At 42.7% G+C, this 22851-nt stretch overlaps 1 protein-coding gene across 1 annotated transcript in view; it reads right to left on the bottom strand.

The window, feature by feature from the left end:
• LOC116706578 (gamma-aminobutyric acid receptor subunit rho-2) overlaps positions 1–22851 on the bottom strand; it is a gene marked incomplete at its 3' end in the record, with an annotated part of 39333 nt that overhangs the window by 6062 nt on the left and 10420 nt on the right. Inside the window, 2 exon segments of the mRNA XM_032543503.1 lie at positions 958–1025; positions 9094–9200. Coding sequence (XP_032399394.1) covers positions 958–1025; positions 9094–9200 — 175 coding nt within the window.

Raw genomic sequence — 22851 nt, forward strand, 5'->3', positions numbered from 1 at the left:
CTCCAGCTGACCGGTCCGGAGCCTCCTTCGGTCTGGTCTTCGAGCTCTGTCTAGATTCCATCAGGGGGTCTGATGGTTCTCTACCCCTATATATAGATATACAAAAAATGTATATAGCAATGGAGTCTAATCGCCAAAGACTTCATTGAGCTGTACAATAAACTTAATTTGCATATCTGCAAACATGTCTCTCCTGATTGAAATGCCATTGTCAAAACAAAGATATCTGATAAAGGACAAATCTGATCTGGTGAGTTCAATATAAAAAAGTTGGATTGAGAAGACAAGTGTGAACACAATCTCAGTCACTATTGTGCTTGTGTCCATTCTCATGCTGTTAATGAAAAATCTTCCTGCCTCATTAACTGCTTTGTCTGAGGAGAGCTTCTGTCCCCATGTGTTAAAGTCAGCGACGGCTGCAAACTGAATCACAGATTTACTGGAGACATTTGCCACCAGTTCCATAATCCCGTGGAATAGTAGCATTAATATTATATTTTTACTTCTTCCATAATCTCATTGCTTTTGAGTTTGTGTTGGTCTTTGCTTTTAAACCTGATTGAATATTAAACTAGAGAGACAGAATACTCAGAGTAATCCTCTGTTTTTATGCCCAAACTGAATCTACTTTCACTAATTTTCAGTATCTGCAGATTTTTGTTCTTTTTTAAAGATTTTTTTTGCGGCTTTTCCCTTTATTAGTGAGAGTGGATAGCCATGAAAGGGAGTGAGAGATGGGGGGGGTTGACACGCAGCAAAGGACCGCAGGTCAGACTCGAACCCGGGCCGCTGCAGGACTCAGTCTACATGGGGCCAACGCTCCTGCTGGGTGAGCTAGAGGCCGCCCCAGATTTTGTTCTCCTTGAAGTCAGATTACACCTGCTACATTATTCATGATCAATTTGCCCACATAGTTACTGCTTACCGTATGGCATTTAATACATTGGAGCCACTTACCATGTCCACCTCTGATATGCTGTCCAAGCTCTCCACCTGCACATCCACTCCAACAGGGACAGCTGGACCTGCAGGTAAATATCAAACAGATAAGAGTTAGCTGCACTGTACTGTACACTATGACATATTTGCTTTGTAACATCATTGTGCAGGCTTGGATCAAGATTTGGAAGAAGAACATCCTAAAGTACAGGACCTGTATGACCTTATGCAAAGAGAACATTCCAATGTGGAACAGGACAAACGATTTATTTCAATAATTGTACATATTTTAACCAGGTATGTCTAAATAGGTACAAGTGGCTTGGACCATTCTGTAAAACCCCAGGTTGCATTCAATGCACAATGCACAATGTTTTTAACATCCAATACCAACCGTTTTAAAAATGTATTTTCTGACAATATGTAATGACAATATTTGTTTTGTTGATAGCTAATAAACTATAACTAAGGAGGGATTTAGGTTTTAGGTTAAAGAGATTAACTGTTGGATGCTGACTGGGCTCTTGTCTCTCACATGAAAGTCTAAAGTGCTATATGTCTCTACACCACCCTGACCTCCAAACCCTTACACACCACCTACTTTCAGCCACAATACATAAAGCGCAACCTACTACCTGATTTGGCACTTACTCTTGGGCCCGGACTTAAATTATGCACTTCATAATTACCAACCAACAGGCGATGATGGTTTCTTTTGAAGACTTTGAGTTGCCTAAACTTAACCCTTGTGTTGTCTTCCCGTCCACCATGCACTTTTCTGGGTCAAAATGTAAAATTAAAACATTAGTTCTTCTGTCGCTCTCCCCGTCCAAGTCTTTTGTCACTTATTCTGATGTCGGATGTTTTTTGGACAATAAGTAAAATTCTCTGCAAATTCTCTGGGCAGGCAAAGCAGAGAAAGGGGAGGTAACCATGCCTTTTATGACCTCATAAGGGGCAGATTCCAGCTTGGCCCATCTGAGCTTTCATTTTCTCAAAAGCAGAGCTGGATACGCAGGGCTCGGTTTACGGGCGCCATAGGCAGGCTGGGGGAACGCACATTAATGTAAAAAAACTCTTAAAGGGAAATTGTCATGCCATGGGCCCTTTAACACACATTTACAGTGTTAAAGAGAATTTTTTAAACTGGCAATAACTTTTTTTTGCCCTCAGCATTAATAGCAAAACACATTCACACACCCTTCTGTTACTTGTGTATGAAAGGCACATTGACTGCTGTATTATTGTTAATCTGAGCAGCAGTGGATGCCAGCCTTACGTAACCGGTGGCACAGCAAAGCTGCTACCTGGAAGGGGGGACATCAACTCATGCCCAGTTCCAGCTGTCAGCAGAGTGTCCTCCCTACTCTTACTCACACCATATGCCACGCATCACGTGCCAGATTCAGCAAAGCTTGTGCTGACATGTTGCCTCAGTGGACATAACACCAGACACCTGCTGTGAAAAAAAAGCCTGGACCAGCGGTTATTTTCATGCATTTCCGGCCCCTGTGCAGCTGGGTCACAGGGGGCCACAGTCAGAACTTATTCTTAGTTGAACTGCACTGTGAGGACAAAGGAATGGTTAAAAAAAAAGTCCAGAAGAGGGATGTAGCTGTGTGTGTTCCCAAAATAACAGGGTATGGCAGCCTGTTTTCTGTGCTTCAATGTTCAAAATGCTTGCCACAAATTGAGGCTGATAAGTTTGTGTGTGTTCAAGCACGACAATTAGGCCTACATGAAATGTCCTGTGTGTGGTTTTGCTAGAAGATTTCCGTTTTCTATTTTGAGCTGACAGCATCAGCGAATTATTCCACGTCACTGATCATCAGTTGAGACCCAGGAATGCGTCATAGCGATGCTCCACATCCTAATTCCTGTTAGCCCTTGTGGCTCTCAGTAGCACTTCCGTGTCTTTTCAAATGGAGCATGAAGCAAGATTCGCCAGCCAGTGTTTTCCCCCCTGACCTCGTGGTGCCACAAACATGAACACCACACGACTGAGTATCTACATCCCAGAGGAGCAAACACTATGGAACAGTTCACGGGCACACGCAACATGTAGAACAGGCCTATTGATAGTGTCACGGTTCTGCTCTCACGGCTTCATTCAATACGACGTCTTACTCTTTAAAATGGAATTATCGTCAAAGCATAGAAGAAAAACAAAAGCATTTTATTAGCTACGTGTGGGGATTCACACAGCTTCTGAATTTTTTATCAGGCTAATAATTTGAGTCAATGTGTAAGACTTTCATTTCTCCCTGTGGATAGAACTTCCTAATGTCTCTAATTAAGAAAGTTACGCTTGTAGGCTACAAAATGATCATTAATCTAAGAAATAATGGATGTCAGCGTTGGGGAGGAACAGGTTTTGATGTGTGGCAGCAGATGTTCAGGCGTATTAAATTATGTAGGCAACAGGGGAATGAATGCATCAATTTCTGGCTTTTTTTTTATCATCCTGATTTTACTGGTATATGCTAATCTGATGACACTTTGTATTTCTGAGCAGGCGAAGAAATAAAAAAGGCAAGTTCCTACAGGCAGGGCTGAATTCATCAAAATGTTCCCATAATAAATAAGAAAATCCTAAAGACGGATGTTTGCAGTGTGTGAAATTAATTTGTGGTAATTTGATCAACTTTTATTGCATGTAGGGCCCATCTCATTCAACAAGTTTACAGGTTTAGGTAATAATCATCACCCATAACACAATGGAAGGAACAAGTTAAGGATGGAAAGCATAACCACAAGGTTGCAACTAAAATTATTATTACGGTTATTAAATACATTTTAAATACCCCCCCCCTCCCCCAAGACATTTATGTCTGTATTTGCCTGTGTTTGATTGCAAAGGGAAAAGACAATTTCTGTCCATACTGAGATTTAGTGGCTCATATTCTCTAACAAACTTAGTCAAAACCAAAACTACTTCTTCTGACTACCAGCATGGCCGGGCTGCCCTGGGGCACCAGACCACGTGGGGCCCTAGACCTCGAGTGGGCCCTGAACGCCCCAGGTTAACTGAGCAAGTTCCTCAACATATATCTAGCTTTAAGATTTCTGCTTCCACCGCAAGGTCACGCCAGGTCCAGGTCAAGGTCACGCCAGGTCCAGGTCAAGGTCACGCCAGGTCCAGGTCAAGGTCACGCCGATGAACTGAGCTTTTAACAACATAGACAGTCTGACGCTACACATTCACACACACAACTCATTATATTACACCCACACCATACACTCCCCCCCCCCTGACTGCCTCCCCCCTGTCTGACTGCCTCGATCTCTTGTGTTTCTCACACCCTCCCAAGTCACCTCAAAAAAATTCTTCATGTGTCCACATGAACTGTGTGTTGTCTTGTGCATTATGTTGTGTATTGTATATCTTTATGTTGATGTCTGCATAAATCTTTTTCAGAGTGCGTGTGGCGGCGCTTTAAATAGCTGCGGCCCGGAGGCTCTATCTAAACTGCATTTCGCTGCATTGTACCTGTACATGTGTAATGACAATAAAGTTGAATCTAATCTAATACCATAGGGAGTTATGGATTTTTGTGTGCTGCTCACAAATCATGTTCACACTAAAGCCATAACTAGACAATGCTTCTTTTTAAGGTGCAAAAGCCATAAATGCTAGGACCAACTGATGTAGGGAACAGCGAATGCTGCCAGTCTGTTCTATGTAGTCTGTGTGAACTGATCCTTTTTGCTTCTGTTTTGCATTAAAGGAATCCTTCATACCTTTTGCTTGACACAGATATTGTTTTGCGTCAGCGTCTGGAAGAATCATCTCTTGGCCCCCCAAAAAAAGACTATGTCGAAAGCTTTTACAGAAAGTCAGATATCTCCAGTTACAGCTGAACGTTGCAGGGAGTCTTTTTTGTTCTGTAACTCATTGATGCTTTCCCAGATTGTCCTTATGTCATTTCTATAAATGTGTCTAGAATAGAGGGAGAAAAACAGCCTATCTATTCCAACTAATGATGCTGGACTGCTCCTCTTTTCATGGATTAGCAACTATAATTCCACTGTTGGTTTATCCTGGCTAGATGAGATCGCATTAGACCCTATACTGCTTAGGCTATAAAGAAATCTATAAAGTGAAAGGATGCATATGGTGGAGGGTTCTTCGGAATCCTGTGGGTGGAATGAGGATAAAAAAAGCCGTCTCTTTAATGCAAATTTGACTAATGCATGACAGGTCTATCCACCCCATTAGATGTATTTTTTTTTTTTTTTTAACCTGAGGCAGACAGGAAGGAGAAGCTCCATAAATAGATGTACCCAGGAAAACTTGATGTGATGACAAATATTCCATCCAAACAAATGTCTTCTTCCTTTCAGCTTCCTGTATGTTCGATTGGTCATGCCACAGTAGGGGACGGCCCAATGGGAGTAGTGCAGGTGCTCGAGTTATGATAACAGAACTGTTTTCAAAATGTACAGCTCAGCCTGCACACTTTTGATTACACACACCTAATCCACTGTTGCTCTTTTAAGCATACTGTAGAAGAATCAAAACCAATCAATTCACATTTTCCCATTCAATATCTTTAGGTATGGGATCAGAACATAGTTTATTGTGTACATCTGGACAATACAACGCCCCAAAGTCCGGATTTGTGGGAATTTTCACCCTACACGAACATCCCCATTGGCACGTAACAGCTCGATCATTTTCCAGAAGAGGCTTTCATTAGTAACACTGCAGTCGCTCCTTTGAAGCCAGGAGGAACCACAGCAGCTGCCACACACACACTTTTTCCTCAGCCAAATCAACGCACTGGCAGTCTCACAGGCAGCAGCGGCGAGTCCGCTTCTGATTGAACAAGACGATCGCATTCTTCTTCTTCTTCTGCAGAAGCTGCCTGCGCCGGCAAACAAAAGCTGACAGACGCAAAAACAAAAGTGGTCCTCAGTGGGATCCACGCTCCCGTCTGTGGCTGCAACTGTAGTCCCAGAGGAGCATGAAATTCCCCGTGGGGCGTTCCATTTGTCTCGCCACCTCCTCCTGTGCTTCAACAGGACCCGTTGGTGCTGAATACCAGAGAATGGGACTGAACGCTTCAACAAATAAGCTTCTTATTTTTAATTGCTTCCCCAGATACCAGCATGCCATTGCCGTGAAATTGAAGGTTGTGGGGAAAGGACACACACAGCGCCTGGGGACTTTTGTTTGGGCCCGACACATGACTGATTACTGTCAGCGGTGACAAATAATGGCCTGAGGTGTTTCTACAGGACGGCCTCTGCTCCGCTCTGAGTCATGTGTTTACAGTGTAAAGGCCCTGACACACCAGGTCAATGGTCAAGAACTAGTGGCGTCGCCCCATGTTGCCCCACGTCACCCCACATCACCCCACGTCCCCCCACTCACCCCACTCCCCCCCACGTCACCCCACGTCACCACCACGTCCACCCCACATCCCCCCACGTCACCCCACATCACCCCACGTCCCCCACATCACCCCACGTCACCCCACATCACCCCACGTCCCCCCACATCGCCCCACGTCGCCCCATGTTGCCCCACGTCGCCCCACGTCGCCCACGTCCCCCCCCATCACCCCACTTCCCCCACGTCGCCCCACGTCCCCATGTCGCCCCATGTCGCCCCATTCACCCCGCGTCCCCCCACATCACCCCACGTCGCCCCATGTCGCCCCACGTCGCCCCTCGTCGCCTTTGTCTTGGCTAACAATTAGCACTGAGACTACAGCCGACGGCTAAGTACCACATGCGCGCTGTGCATGCGTGCAAGGAGATAACCGTCCAGAACCAACAGCCCAACAGACCCAGGAACAGGGTTCTTTCCACAAGCCGTCCCTCTGATGAACAGCTGACTTCTTACTCACAGGTTCAGTCTAACGACACTTTGTATTTTTGAGCAGGCAAATAGAATTAAAGAAATAAAAGGCCAGTTCCTACAAGCAGGGCTGAATTCATCCAAATTTCCCCATAATAACTAATAAAATCCTCCAGACAGTTCTCCTACGGATGTTTGCAGCGTGTGAAATTAATTTGTGGTCCTTTGATCAACCTGTTATTTCATCTCATTAGACAAGTTTACAGGATGAGGTAATAATCATCACCTAGTACACAATGGAAGGAAAACGTTAAGGATGGAACGCATAACCACAAGGTTGCAACTAAAATTATTATTACGGTTATTACACACTTGATAATATACTTCATAATGATTTAACCCTTGTGTTGTCTTCCCGTCAACCATGAAAAAAAATCGCGTTTTGGTCACTTTTTTTTATCACGTTATTATCGCTTTTTCAACATTTTTGTCACTTTTTTAATGTTGTCGGTGCTTTTTTTTGGGGTGTTTTTTCCCCAACGTTTTTTGATAAGTTTAATGTTGACCTTTTCAATGGCCCATTTTTTTGTGACAAAAAAATAATAATTTACTGAAAACGGGTCAAATTTGACTCAAGGACAACATGAAGGTTAATGATGTAATGATGTTGTGTAAGTGAAATAATTGATGTGAATGCTTACTTAAATGTGAACACTCCTAATTAATTATTATTATTTTTTGTAATTTTTTAATTTTTTTTAAATATTTTATTATTTGTATTATTATTTCTTGTTTATCAATATTTTTTAAATTAATATTGTTATTGTTATTATTATTCCTGTGCAATAACCCAGCAACACTGTCTCTTATCAGTCTGTTTACTGGTTCCACTTATTATTTATTCATCTTTCTCTATTTCAGAGCTGTTCATACTGTTCATATTGTAATATAATACTTATGTAATAACATAATATTATTTATCCCGGCATCCTTTGCACTAAGCTCCATAATTAAAATAATAGGAACTATCGTAATTAGAATTTAGTCCTGCATACTTTGCACTCTTCATTGCACTATGGTCTCAACCTGTGTAGTGTGTATATTAATGTGTGTATATGTATTATGTTTTGAATGAGTAAGTGCATTGTGAGCATTATGATCCAAAGCAAAATTCCTCGTATGTGTCCTCGTACCTGGCATATAAAGCTGGTTGTGATAACAGCAGGCGGCAACCACCCCCCTAAAATAACTTCATGCTGCACAGAGAAGAAGCCAAACAAGGTTGTTGCTGTGTCACTGTTGCCCGGGGCGATGAGCCACTTCTGGCTCTTTAGGTTTGGCAGCGGAATGGAAGAGAAGTGGGGAAATAAAGAAACCTGCTTCTGCTTTCACAGTCAGCGTGGCGTTGGTGTTGCTTCGCCTGGCCCTCCTCCAAAGCACTCTGAAGGAGGGTCTGGCTACCCCCCACACAGCATTCGGGGATGGGAGGAAAACTCTGGTTTAATGGCATGTCTTTAAACCAATCAGAATCTGCAAAACTCTGCACAGAGCCGCTGCAAAATACTCGAGCAAGAGAAAACTCCGATTGGACAGATAGTCTAGTCTGGATTTACCCTGCAGAGAGCTGAGGACCAGGTAACCATAGTCCTCAGACTGGACAGATAGTCTGAGCTAGCTGTGGATTTACCCTGCAGAGATCTGAGGACCAGGTAACCATAGTCCTCAGATTGGACAGATAGTCTAGCTAGCTGTCTGGGTTTACCCTGCAGAGACTGAGGACCAGGTAACCATAGTCCTCAGATTGGACAGATAGTTAGCTAGCTGTCTGGGTTTACCTGCGAGAGATCTGAGGACAGGTAACCATAGTCCTCAGATTGGACGATAGTCTAGCTAGCTGTCTGGATTTACCCTGCGAGATCTGGACCAGGTAACCATAGTCCTCAGATTGGACAGATAGTCTAGCTAGCTGTCTGGGTTTACCCTGCAGAGATCTGAGGACCAGGTAAACATAGTCTTCTGAAATACACAAAAAAAGCAGAAGGAAATGGAAAATACATGCATCCGGAGGAATTTCCTGCAGCACCGGAGCAGTCCAGGAAGTAGAACGTGAAGGATCCAACATTCCTTCACATTCATTCAACAAAGGGGGAACCTAATCTAATCCTGTTGTGTGACATCACTCAGACAACACACTTCTTCAAAAAACAAATAACTCTATGTTGTCAATGTTTCAAAGACAGCCACAATTCATAGTTTTTTGTTGATTTTATCCTATAATTCCTTGTCATTCTCTCACTGACATGACCACTGAATAGAAGCAGCGGCACGTCTCCTGAATCGGAGCGTACCTGCGAAGGCGGGCCTCATGGTGAAGTCGTGCTCGTCTATGCGCAGCAGGTGGCTGGTCTTCGTCTTCCGGGATTTGGTTCCATCGGCAACCTTCTTCGACAGAGGACTGGCAACAGACAAGCAGACAGGGAGGCGCCGTTAGAGCTTTCATCAAATGTTCCTCACACAGGAGGCATTGGTCGGGGACCACTTCCAGGAACACATAGAACATCAGCAGACTTCTGCTTTCTAATTCCAAGAGTGGAGGTAGAGGAAGGCAAGAGCAAGTCAGCCTATCGCCTTCTACTTCCTAATAACAGGAACACTGGACAGCTCAGGGTAGCAGGTTGAATGACATCTACTTACTGGGATTTTAATTGGAGGTCATAGTTGTAAATTTGCATGTGGCGTAGTTCATTAGTAACTAGTAACTTAAGTAACAAGTAACTAAAGTAACTAGTAACTAAAGTAACTAGTAACTAAAGCTCTCAGATGAATGGAGTGGAGTAACTAAAGTAACTAGTAACTTAAGTAACTAGTAACTAATTCTTAGTCCATGCTGTGGGAGCTTGACAGCCTTTACATTCTGTAGACGGGTGTCCGACTGTTTGATAGGTCAAACTGGAACTCAGGACTCATTTAAAGAAATCTTTATTTTGAAATTTGCTCTGCCAGCGTATTACTTCTGAACTTTTCTGAGATGAAGGTTGGCGTGTGATTTCGACTTGGAAATGAAACAAGATTCGCATGCCATGCTTGTTTTTCTTTCCTTGTTTGTGTGACTCTGAGCAACGAACATCTCCAAAATGATGTCACCATAAAAATAAAGAATAATTCAGTTTTGGCCAACTTTGGTACCATGACGCAAAAGCCCAATATTTGTGCTGAAAAGATTGGAAGGCCTGTTTGAGACCTTGTTTCCTAAATTTGACATCTTGTGAGATGTGCCTTTCCACTTTCTTACAGAGAGTTGAGAGAGAATCACTACCGACACGCTCACTTCTTGCAGTGGATGTATCAGAGCCATATGTGGTTAGCCTAGGCTTTTCATCAAGACTGGAAGCACGGAGTGTTCAGCTAGCATAGCTGCTTCCAAACATGTGCAAAACTCAGGATTTGTTTTCAAGTCCAATAGTAGTCTAGTGTGGTCACTGACTATTGCTGCTTCCCCTGAGCTTCCTTTCTGATTGGTTAGGGTAAAACTAAACTTGTAGTACCCCACTATTCCAAACAGAAAGTACGGCATTCAAACACAATGTCAGCTCCGAATAAACAATCATGACCCATTACAAAGATGACAACAAAGGTTCTCTCCCCCAAAGTATGGTGGTCTGATTAAACCAAGAGATAACAGGTTATTATTGAAACCTTAAGAGGTGCTGTTGGCTTCTTTTAAAAACTTTGGACATCGCAGGGCAAGCTGTCCCCCCTGCTTCCAAGTCTTTATGCCAAGCTAAGATGATCGCCTCCTTGGTCCGCTTGGTATTACCAGCTACACTTGTGAACTGTTCACTTATCACAATCTGTATGTTTGCCTCTCTTCCCTTTTTTTTAACGACCCCACAATTTCAAGGAATTTCCTGTTGTGGAATTTACATTTACCGCTTCATGATGGCTAGAACTCCTCCAAATCATCTGTGAATAGTTTTGCAGGTAAGGGAGCGAAAGGGAGGGATGGAGGGGAGATTAATTCTAACTGTCTCGACCAGATTTGTCAAGCCTCTTGCGCCTTATTCTGAGACGCAACAAGCAACAAGGACCAAAGTTTATATTGGAGTGTCTTGTTCAAGTGAAGGAGCAGGAGTTTGTTGCCTGTTTCTTTAATAGTAAGCGTAATTCTGCCTATTTTGTGTAATTAAAGTTTTATAGTTGCACTTGCTTGGCTAACTATAAGCATGGTTTGCATCACGCCAGAACGACGTCTCAGGATACTTTTCCTCAAGACCATGTTGAAAAATGTCCTAGCCTTGTACATTAACTAATCGTCACATTTCCCTAGCCGACCACTCAACGTCATGCGCGTTACACACAGCTAGCCGTCAGCTAGCACATCTGAAGTGGAAACCATACAGGTCATAAGGCTCATTTGGATTTCATTGACATTGTTCAGAAAGTGAATTCAGTTGATTGTCACTATACAATTCACCCTCTGCTGGGAGAAATGCTTACAAATGAACGTTAAGAATGCACCAGAAAGTGGATTGATATGAAATACTTGACTGGTAAACCCTGTTGGGATGAAACGCAAACCTGTGGGTTGTGAAAGTACACCATCACAGCATAAGCCATGCACATAGGAAGCTTCTAAATTATCTATTTACCCACATGAACGTCCCCAATAAACAAAGGCAGTCCCTCATAGTGCTCAACAACAAATGGAAACAAACACAGTGGCCATTTAAGTAGCATGTTTGTGTGTATAAAATTGTCTCACTTCAAGGGCGTTTCAAGATGTGTTACATCATGGTCCACAGCTTTCCAGTTGAGTCCTTTCTAATAAACCACATCTAGCAAACCAGTATTGCACTGCCTGCAGCACATGCATCAAGCCGTTCTGTTGTACACAGCCCGTTACGTGCTCTTTGCCAACTTAAGGTGTAACGTCCATGATCCTGTTTCTACACTAAAATAAATATCCAAATAAAAGAAACTCACGAATGACAGCTGTGAATACTGCATAGAATAAGCCTTTACCAGCAACAGTGGTGTTTGTGTTTGCTTTATAACCCAACAGTAGGAAGATCCTGTGCATCCTGTTTGCTTTACTCTGACAAATGCCGGTAGTGTATACGTTAGTCCATGTACAAACTGTACGAGGCTCAGCATTCCACTCACTTTGAAATGCTATCACTGAGCAGAGACGCATATTACCTCATGAGCCGCTCGCTTTGGACCATGTTATGCTATCGCCTCAGTCATATGCAAACAGGTTACAGAGGCAACAGCACCAGAAATGAATCATCTCCTTTGGTTGACATTTTTATCTGAGATAGTAGCTTCATAGAATAGATGTGGATATTTACGGAAGTCCAGGCAGGGCTGGTAAGCCACAACTTTGATTATGGGTTTATGGATGGAACTTCAGCTGAGAATACATGGACATAAACGTTTCCGTCTATTGTGTCAAATGCTAAACCCGCCATCATTATTCAGACACTCACAGATGAGCACTCATGAAACCTAATTTTTCTCAGAGTTTGATGAGACGATTACAACATAAAAACACCCACTCACACAAAGCCAAAGATGGTTGCTGTGTCGGGTGGTGTAATGGCCACGCATTAGGTCCAAACCAACTTCATAAGGTGACGAGATGTCCTGGTTTGTGTTTTCAGCATGAAAGGATCCTCGTTGGTTAGAACCTCTTGTAGCCTTGTTTCACATCACTCGCTCTCTAATTCCTTCAGCCATCAAATAGAGTTGTGTTATGCTGCATTGACAGCTATTTCCCCCTGGCCTGAAAAATCTGAGTTTAGTAGCGGGATTAAGAACGGGGCACCATCTTTCTAATAGGCTACAATACAATTATGAACATAAGTTGGTGCCTGAAAAAATGGCGTAAAACATCAGCAACGTTTTTTAGAACAATTTTTTTAAAAATGTACTAAAGCTTTGTGATAGTTTGATGATGTAGCAGAGACATGTTTTATATGGAAATATAGGAACATTTAATGCTTTACTTGGGACAAAATGGAATGGACAAAACTAAAGTTGTTCTGCAAAAGCCTTAAAAACATCATGATGTCTGTAGCAGTTATCACTGTTTTGGGGTGGCCCTATTAATAGTAGGCAAGCTGGAGAGTTTCTTATCCGTGTTTTTGTGATTTTTTAGACTTCAGGGACAGCACACTTGTGCAACCACCCCACCACAGTTTGTGGCAGTTATGATATGTAAATTATGAGCTTGTGATATTATAAGGGGACGTAATCGATAAGTGGTTCAGTCCACGTTGTGTGACAAACTGTAGCCCAGAGTTGGAGATGTTTCCCATCCAGCAGCCTCACAACAGCCATCTTCAACCCATCCTGCTCGGACTTGTTTGCTCCACCAGAACATGTAGAAGGAAACAACTGTATCCTCGCTTCTAATGACACTACAAGATTCCACAGTTTTTTCTTACAACTGCTAGTTTGGGCTTTTGCTAAATCACGCAATTCGCAGTTACACACACCGTAAATCTGGTTAACAGGATGTAGGCGCCGGGAATACAATGCGAGAATAGGTGTCATGGCTGGAGCGTGTTTCTGATAATCCGGAAGCCGGCGGATGCCCTTCTTCTCTTGTCCCCCCGGCTCGTGGTCCAGGAGATGCACCCCCATTCGCTCCTGTTTTTCCGACGCTCCTCACTGCCTGGGCCCTCGTGTCACCCTGCCGCGTTGGCATCCGCTCGCTGTATGTCCCTTCTAGCATCATGGTCCTGGCGTGGCATGCCACCGGGGTGCAGGGCAGTTGTCTGGCCTGTGCAAAAGGAGGAGAAAATCAGATTAAATAGAAGTTGTAAGTTCCCCATTTGGAGATGTATGCCTTTCTGAGACACGTCCCCTGTACCTGTTCTCTGGCTTTTTCTCGAGCTTGCGGTCTTACCGTGCCCTCACTCGTAGTCAGGTATTGACGGCCCGCGTATTCACGCCGACAGGAAGACACGACAAAACTTGCCACCGAGTAAATATCCACAGCTTGTGATGTAGGGAACCCTGGGCATGGAGGCTTTGACTCCAGTGATAGGGTGACATGGGTAGCAACCGTGTTTACCTGAACGCCAGAGGACATACAAATTCTATTATGAAGAAGGTTCATATTCCAGGTGTTCTCTAATCTGTCCGGGGACAGACATCCCTCTGGACAGGTAGGGCAAAAACTAGAATGGGGAAACTGTTCACTGGATATTGTTTAACAAAAGAAAGAATGAGCGAGTGCAGCGGCATTTTAGGGTCCTTTTTTTAGGGGACCCTATACCTTGATTCCCTTATACCTCATCTTCTTTCTTTTAAGTCTTGATGCTTGACTTTTACTTTTCCATTGATCCTTGATATATTTATTTTTGTGTAATGTTATCGGTTTGAATCACATACAGTCTGCTCCGCATTCACCCTTTGGTCTGTTCCTTCAGAGATATACAAGTTAAATGATCAAATTTAACTTAGTATTCTTGTATTTCAAAGGAACGCGCCCCTATGAGACGTTTTTCCCAGTTCATATTGGTCCTGGTTTCAGTGGTGTGCCCCTATTCGAACAAACGTGCAACAGAGGACAACCACTGTCTTTACTTTAGACAAAATCAAACAAAATGGAAACATGACGGATTCAGGAGGTTTTTCCTCTCCAGGCTTTGCAGTGCATAATTTTGGGTGTGTTGGGGGGGGGGGGGCATCACGTGATCAGGATATGACAGATATGGTTTGGGCATGTGATTGGGAGGGACAATTGATTCCTGTTTCACACCCTCCATTGCATTGCTGTACCTGCTTCCACTTGCTTCGTCGAAGATGTTATTATTCCACTTGCCCGTTTCAAGGTACTTCCTCATTGGCTAGTTTGTTTTCACTAGACAGGTTTTCTGGACATGAGCGCCATCATTGGTGCTATGTCGCAACTTTGATCCAAGTCTTACACACCGTCACCAGTTCTGGCAGTATCCTGCTTCATGGAACTCCACTGTTTTAGTTAAATGTGTTATGGTTATTATTATGTTATAAACAGATAGTATGTACACGTGAACGGTCTCACATTTATATAAGAGACCTATTTTGTTTGGTTCTTTAGTTGTAGTTACAAATGTAAAAAGCTTACTACAATTGTCTCCTAGCTTGCAGCCTAGCTTTGATAAAAAAATTTTCATGGCAACACAAACTGAATAATTTTGTTTTCATTGGCTAACTGGAGCTCTTTTATACTGAACGGATGTGATAGTGACACTCTGTTCTGCTATTTCCCGTACGTTTTCCTGCTTTTGTGTTTTTCACTGCATCCTGATGTGATTGCACACACTATTCATTGAACAGGCAGGATGGTCATTGTGTTGGATGTCTTCCTACCTAACTAGAACTCTGGCTGGGACGGCCCTGCGGTCGCCCAGAATAAAAGGGACACCCAGGACAGCATGACCTCATAGTTGACCGGAATTAGGGTCTGCAGCAGGAAGAAGAAGAGTGCCGCCGCAGGGGTTGATTTATGTACAGACGTTGTGACCAGCCTGGTAGAGGGAAAACGGAAAATCCACAAATGTTATGGAAATATAGTAAACTAAGTTATGTGCTAAAAAGCCCGATGAACTAGCCAGTTGAAGTTAACTAATCTGCACAGGGGATAGAAAGCTGGATGGATATAAACCATCTGAATATGAAAAGATAATTGCATGGCTAAATACATTTATGACAAAAGTACACTGGCAGGTACGATTGCCCATTATGTGCTTTCGCACATTTTTTTAATGTTATAGTTTGCACATTTACCATTTTCTTCGAGGTACGTCTTTCTCTATACATTGCTAATCGAAATTTTTTCATAGCTTTATTGAAACATTAATCATAACAGCTTTCAGTCTTTTTTTTATATCTATATGACCTAATGTCTTTTGTAAGTGTGTTTGTGGTGGAGTGACCTGGCGACATTGTTTTTTCTAAAGACAAGTTGCTCTGACGTTCAAAATGTAATTATTTTGTAAAAATAGACCATTTGCATGTATTAATGAAATATATGGATGGGGCTAGGTGTGACCACTTCTTATTTAAAATGTTTAACTATTATTATAAGATGGAGAAAAAAAGTTATATACGTACAATATCTACAGACTTGGGTATTTGTTTTTGTCATCTACCTGTGCTTCTGTAGAAGCTATTCCTTGAGTGGTGTGAAACTCTGGAATCTGAGACGAGACAGAGAAATCCTGTCGTCATGTGCGTCAGGACTCGTCACCCCGGCCTTTTCCTACAGCATCAGTGTAATTCGTCCTGTGTGCATCGGGAGAGAAGGACAAAAGCCATGGACTGTGAGTAAATAGTTTACAGTTTATATTGCAGCAGCAGTTTGATAATAGGCCATTGTGATAATGTCCTTTAAAACCAATTACAGTCAATGGTTCCTTACCCATTGTGAAATGAATGCCTATTTGAAGGCCCAACACCAGCTTAAACATGTTTCAATGCGGACAGCTAAACAGTTAAAGTGTGACTGGTCATTTCACTGGGATGTGCAACAGTCTGAGTCTAAAGACCAAACAGCTGCACTCTATTCGGCCTCTCCAGTGTTGGAATGAACCACAGATTGGGACTTAATGGTGTCACCTTTCCTGCAACTAGTAAACTTCATTGTGCAAGAACAAGCCATTCTTTAATGTCACCAACGTTGTGTTTTGTGCTCTTCTTTTTTTTTTCTTCTTAAACTTTTTTTTAATTATTATCATTATCGCATTGTTATGCCTAGCATGTGTTTTGAAAAGTATTGTTTTTTTTGTCTTGGGGGGGGGGGGGGGGGGGGCGGGGGTGGGGGGGTGGGCTCTGACTGTTGTTGTGTGCAGATGCCCAGAGCAGCGCTCAGAGTATTCAGCCTTTTTGTAGACCCGAACGGAGTCCTGCATGGGGCTCCAGTAAGGCACACTCATAGTTCGCTAGGACTCACGCACACATTGGACAATTATCGAGACCCACTGGAGTCGTGGTTTCTAGGCACGCGGCCTCCCTGATCTGACCTGACAGTCGCTTGTGTTAGTCATGACATTGTCTATACCGAACATCCAAGTTAGATCATAAGGACCTCATACGTATACTCTGGAACACCCGAGGCAAAGGACGATGATTGATTTCGTCCCTTTGTACTGTCTTGATCTGAGACCCATGTTGTTGACACTCTTGAAGAGAGAGGTCCTGATTGATTAGCAGTTATAGATGATAGTCCGCGAAGAACTTGTTTGGTGCAAACTTGCAAGACTAGCTGCTACTAGTTTAATGTAATTTGTTCTCACCAGTTTTATTGCCCTTGTATATTTTGTTCATGCAAATCCCCCCTATTGGGCCCTCAAACGCTTAGCATAGAAAATGCCTTAAAAATAGTTCTTTATAAATCGTTGACAATCCATTCTACTGGAAGAACCAAGCAGATTTCCCTATTGCACGATCCCACTGTTCTTCTAAATTTCCATTTCAGCATGTGTCTGCTACTTGACGTTTGTTGTTGTTTCCAGAAGCGAGTTTGAAATGGAAAACCCACACAGAGCGGAACCAAGGAGCATCCTGGCGACCAATGGCATGAGGACAAATTGACAGTGGTATTATTAATTTGTAGAAAATATTGTGACCTTAAACATTCCCAACAAAAGCTCAGGCACATCTTCACTAAGCATAGGTCAAATCAGCTAGACATAAGTTAAATCACCCTTGTTTGGTGTCAGAGGATTAACATCCACTGTTGTTTACCACACCACCTCTTACGATAAAGTACAAGTATTAATAATAACATTAATGATTACTATGCGGGTTTTAGCCACGTGTGGTTGTTAATTAAGGCACACATCTGCAAATGCTTTGGTGCATTTCATGAATTAGGGATCAACTTTATCATTCTTAGTCAATGGAGTGGAATGGCAGTGGCTTATGAATTACTCCACAGCTCTCCACTCGAGCGTGCCATGTCTGCGATCCAAGGAAACGAGGTGAAGTCCATGTTGCTGCAGCAGTTTACGGTAACCTGGGGATAAGCAAGCAGTGGACACGCCACTCTCGTGCTTCTCACAAGGCCTCACTTCTCATTTGCGGTTGGGTGACCCGGGACGGCAAGATATCTGTGCGTGCGAGCGCGACTTCCGTACTCCACCCCTCAGGCTGTACAACACATGACTCGTCCGAGAACCCACCGCGCATGATTGTTTCATGGTGGTGTCCATGGATGAAAGAACCTCTTGGATGGGACGAAGCACACAATCTGCACCCCAATTTTCTTCACCAGGCGCCCGTCTAAATGTTCATGCTCTTGTTGGTGGAGCTTGGAAGGCAGCCTCTCGTCCTTCCAGTAGTGCCTTAGATACAGGGTCATGGTGAAGTCCTGAAGGGAGGGGGGGGTGACAGGAAACATAAAAAGCCTCTGGATTAAGTCTCACTACGAGGACTCACTTGCTCCGCTGCCTCTGGTTTATTGGAATCCCTCTGGATTACAGTGCTATGACCCGCTGCTGCTGTGGCATTATATGGGATTTCTTATGACTACACATACTATGTCCAGAGAAAGTGCGAACATATGTTACTAAGCAGTGCACTTTCATTGTCCTGATTACCCTGCCTTCTCGGAGCCTCCTTCCCCCTGTTGCTATGGCATGCAGGACCAGTTCCCGTTTCCTGCACTACTGACTCCTCGCTACAGCGGTCAGCCCTCTCGCACCACCTCATGTGCTTACCAACACCATCGATTAGGAATACGACTGCGCACACATTGTACTCTCTTGCACCCACCATTCCAAATAACTTGATGTTGCATAAGATGAGTTCCGGGGCATGAAATCTCTTCCAAAACTGGTTTGTGTTGTATACGTTCCGTAATGAGTTTTTCAAGTGTGTTGGATTAGTAAAAACATCTTTTTAAGATTTACTTTTAGAATGGAAATAACACATTTAGTTTCTAACAAATGTGCTTGCTACAGTTCTTACTTGGCTGGTATAACCAGTAGGTTATGATGCTAATGTTGTTAGACATGCTGGTACTGTCTTTGTGCACTTTTCTCTACTACTGTTTGCTCCATCTTTAGCATTAACCCATAATTTTCCACAAAAATATTAAGTTGAATTTCGTTAGCAGAAAACTACTATGTCTAAAAGTTACTAATACAAAGCAAGACTTTGATACAATATCACTGTGTATGGTTCACTGACTTATAGCCTTTCTTTACTTTTGCTCACTGCTATGCTATATTTACGCCTTCCATTATTACATCCTATGCCCACAAACAGTATGGATTCCTGAACCCTCATATTGTCTTCCATGCACTTATTGGGCTCTTAATGATTACCCAATTGTAATTGTATATATTTTTAGCCAACTTTAGAAGTTTGTTAACACTAGTTTTAGACTTCGTTATGAAATCGTGGTGAACAAACGTCATTTTAGATGAATTATCGGTAATCTTTTGAGTGAAATAGCAGAAATCATGATTATCTTGACTAATTGTTAAGGTCGAGAAACATATGTTTATGGATGGTCACAGATTTTACCCAGGCAGACCACAATCATTAGCGGATGGAACCAAATGTGTGTGGACAACACCACATTTGAGTGTTACAAAAACCACAGCGTAACTCAGAAGGTTCGGTCTGCCTTCATATGGTGGGACGAATGTTAATGAACCTTAGACATGTATTTGCTGTGAAAATTACATTACTGGGTGATGCTATTTTTTATGAGTTTAATTTACATCCCAGCTCGACCCAAACTGTTTCAGTTTGAGACTGTCTAGGGAAATCGTCGCTCATAAAGGAAACTTTAATGTTACCTGTTTTTTTTATTTATGTATAAGTATTTTACGCAGCTACCAACCTTGGCTGTTCAGAGCAAAAGGAGCACAGCCACCAAAGGCCACCACCTACCTGCATTTAAAGTGAGAAGACCTAGCTGCTTTGGTACCAAAGCAAGCCTGATTTTGTGGTGTATTTCTTGTTTAAAAATGTTTATTTGCCCAAAAGTCTGTTGCTTTCGAAACAAAACCACTCTTGGAATAGTGCCTTTCTTTCAGCGCGTGATTTCACTCTCGTCCGTTTTGCCGCATTGAAGCCTCCAGCTTCTCCTTTCCCTTCTTCCTTACTCAATCCTTCCAATGAATCTCCTCCACCTGCACTTGGTGCTGGGTTAAGAGCCCCCCCCTCATCACGTCTCAGTGTCAGATCAGTTCTGACGCCTTATCAAAGTCATGGAAATAAAAAGTATTAGTTTGAGGTGCGTCGAGAACTGTCTTCATTAGTATGCGCATTAAGGATCCAAACTCAGTTTTCAAAGTCTTCTAAGTTTTAATGTGAGTTTGAAAACTTACTTTTTATTATACCCTCTATTTATGCCCAGAACGGAGTGATTACATCTCACAGCTAAGCCGGGGGTTGATGGCCAAGACAAGTGGAGAGGTCTCAGAGGGCACTCACCAGGGGAGGTGCTAGGACTTATGACTCGTCTCTACTATCATTTTCTTTTATAATATTTTAAATATAACCATGGCTTGAAGCTGAGAGAGCAGACGGGTATGAAAAATTAGAAAGTATTGAGAGGAATGGACTAACCTATTCCTGGTTTTGAGTGCTTTTCCATGTGCTCTGTTGACAAATTACACCTCTAATTTTCATATTCTCGTCTTTGTTTACCTCTAAATAAACAGCAGAATATTGCTCGCCTGTTTAGCATCCTGCCGCTTTATGATACAACGACATGCCTTAGATCAGCTATAGTCGTAATCATTCATTTGCCCGCTCCCCCCCTTTTTTGTGGGTTCTTAAACACAATTAATCCACCAACACTGGATCCACAATAAAAATCTACTCCTGGGTTGTCCTGGCAACCGGAGCTGACACACACAGCACAACAGTTTTGGGATCCAATTTATGTTTCCAGACAGAAGGTGATTTAATACATTAACTTACATGCATTCAGTCCTGACTTTGAGCAAAATTACACAATTCTTACCCTCTGTGTAGCTTTGGTATGGACTGATATTGCACGAACAGCTAAACGACTATTACTTAAATGTTTGATATTCATCAGTTCAAAGCCAGGATCCTCTATTGTACTCAGAAACCTAACTTTTAATCGATGCCTCCGAAATCACCTCAGCTGTTATTCTATAAATGATTATTGATCATGCATATGTAACTGTCAATGTCTGGAACTAGTCTCTCCTAGTTCAAATACTCAGCGAAATTCTTTCAGGAAGCCTAGATTTAATCCAATGCTCTCTTCCTCAATGGAATCCAGCTGTGAGGGTTCTCACCTTCCTGCTTAACCAATCAGAATCCCACACACATTGCAAGGGCCATTCACAGAGTCACAACCCTGCTTTAAAATCTGGTTCCCCCTTTGCTATGTGCTGTCGTTGCAGGCAAAGAGTGGCAACACTCCCCCCCCCCCCCCTCCCCCCCCCCCCCTTCCACCTCCCAGTCTCTACTCCAGCTGACCGGTCCGGACCTCTTTCGGTCTGGTCTTCGAGCTCTGTCTAGATTTCCATCGGGGGTCTGATGGTTTCTCTACCCCTATTAATAGATATACAACAAATGTATATACAAGGGAGTCTAATCGCAAAGACTTCATTGAGCTGTACACATAAACTTAATTTCATATCTGCAAACATGTCTCCTCCTGATGAAATGCCATTGTCAAACAAAGATTCTGATAAAGGACAAATCTGATCTGTGAGTTCAATATAAAAAAGTTGGATTGATGAAGACAAGTTGAACACATCTCAGTCACTATTGTGCTTGTGTCCATTCTCATGCTGTTAATGAAAAATCTTTTCCTGCTCATTAACTGCTTTGTCTGAGAGAGCTTCTGTCCCCGATGTGTTAAAGTCAGCGACGCTGCAAACGGAATCACAGATTTACTGGAGACATTTGCCACCAGTTCCTAATCCCGTGGAATGTAGCATTTTAATTTTTACTTCTTCCATAATCTCTTGCTTTTGGTTTGGGTTTGGTCTTTTGCTTTTAAACCTGATTGAATATTAACACTAGAGCAGAATACTCAGAGTAATCCTCTGTTTTTGAAGCCCAAACTGAATCTACTTTCCTAATTTTCAGTATCTGCTGCAGATTTTTGTTCTTTTTTAAAGTTTTTTTGGCGCTTTTCGCTTTATTAGTGAGAGTGGTAGCCAGAAAGTGGATGAGGAGAGGGGGGGGGTGACACGCAGCAAAGGACCGCAGGTCAGACTACCCCCGGCCGCGTGCAGACTCATGTCTACATGGGGCCAACGCTCCGCTGTGGTGAGCTAGAGCCGCCCCAATTTTGTTCTCCTTGAAGTCAGATTACACCTGCTACATTATTCTGATCAATTTGCCCACAGTTACTGCTTACCGTATGGCATTTAATACATTGGAGCCTACCATGTCCCCTCTGATAGTGCTTCCAAGCTCTCCACTGCACATCACTCCAACAGGACACTGGACCTGCAGTAAATCAAACAGTAGAGTAGCTGCACTGTACTGTACACTATGACATATTGCTTTGTAACATCATTTTGCAGGCTTGGATCAAGATTGGAAGACAACATCCTAAAGTACAGACCTGTAGGACCTTATGCAAGAGAACATTCCAATGTGAACCAGGACAACACTGTTATTTCAATAATTGTACATTTTAACAGGTATGTCTAAATAGTACAATGTGCTTGGACCATTCTGTAAAACACCCAGGTTGCATTCATGCACAATGCACAATGTTTTAACATCCAATACCAACCGTTTTACAAAATTGTATTTTCTGACAATATGTAATGACAATATTGTTTTGTTGATAGCTAAAACTATAACTAAGGGGATTTAGGTTTTAGGTTAAAGAGATTAACTGTTGATGCTGACTGGGCTCTTGCTCTCACATGAAAGTCTAAGTGCTATATCTCTACACCACCCTGACCTCCAACCTTACACACCACCTACTTTCAGCCACAATACATAAAGCCAACCTACTACCCTTTGGCACTTACTCTTGGGCCCGGACTTAAATTAGCACTTCAAATTACCAACCAACAGGCGATGATGGTTTCTTTTGAAGACTTTATTTGCCTAAACTTAACCCTTGTGTTGTCTTCCCTCCACCATGCACT

Source organism: Etheostoma spectabile, chromosome 18, assembly GCF_008692095.1.
Source record: "Etheostoma spectabile isolate EspeVRDwgs_2016 chromosome 18, UIUC_Espe_1.0, whole genome shotgun sequence".
NCBI classification, from domain to species: Eukaryota; Metazoa; Chordata; class Actinopteri; order Perciformes; family Percidae; genus Etheostoma; species Etheostoma spectabile.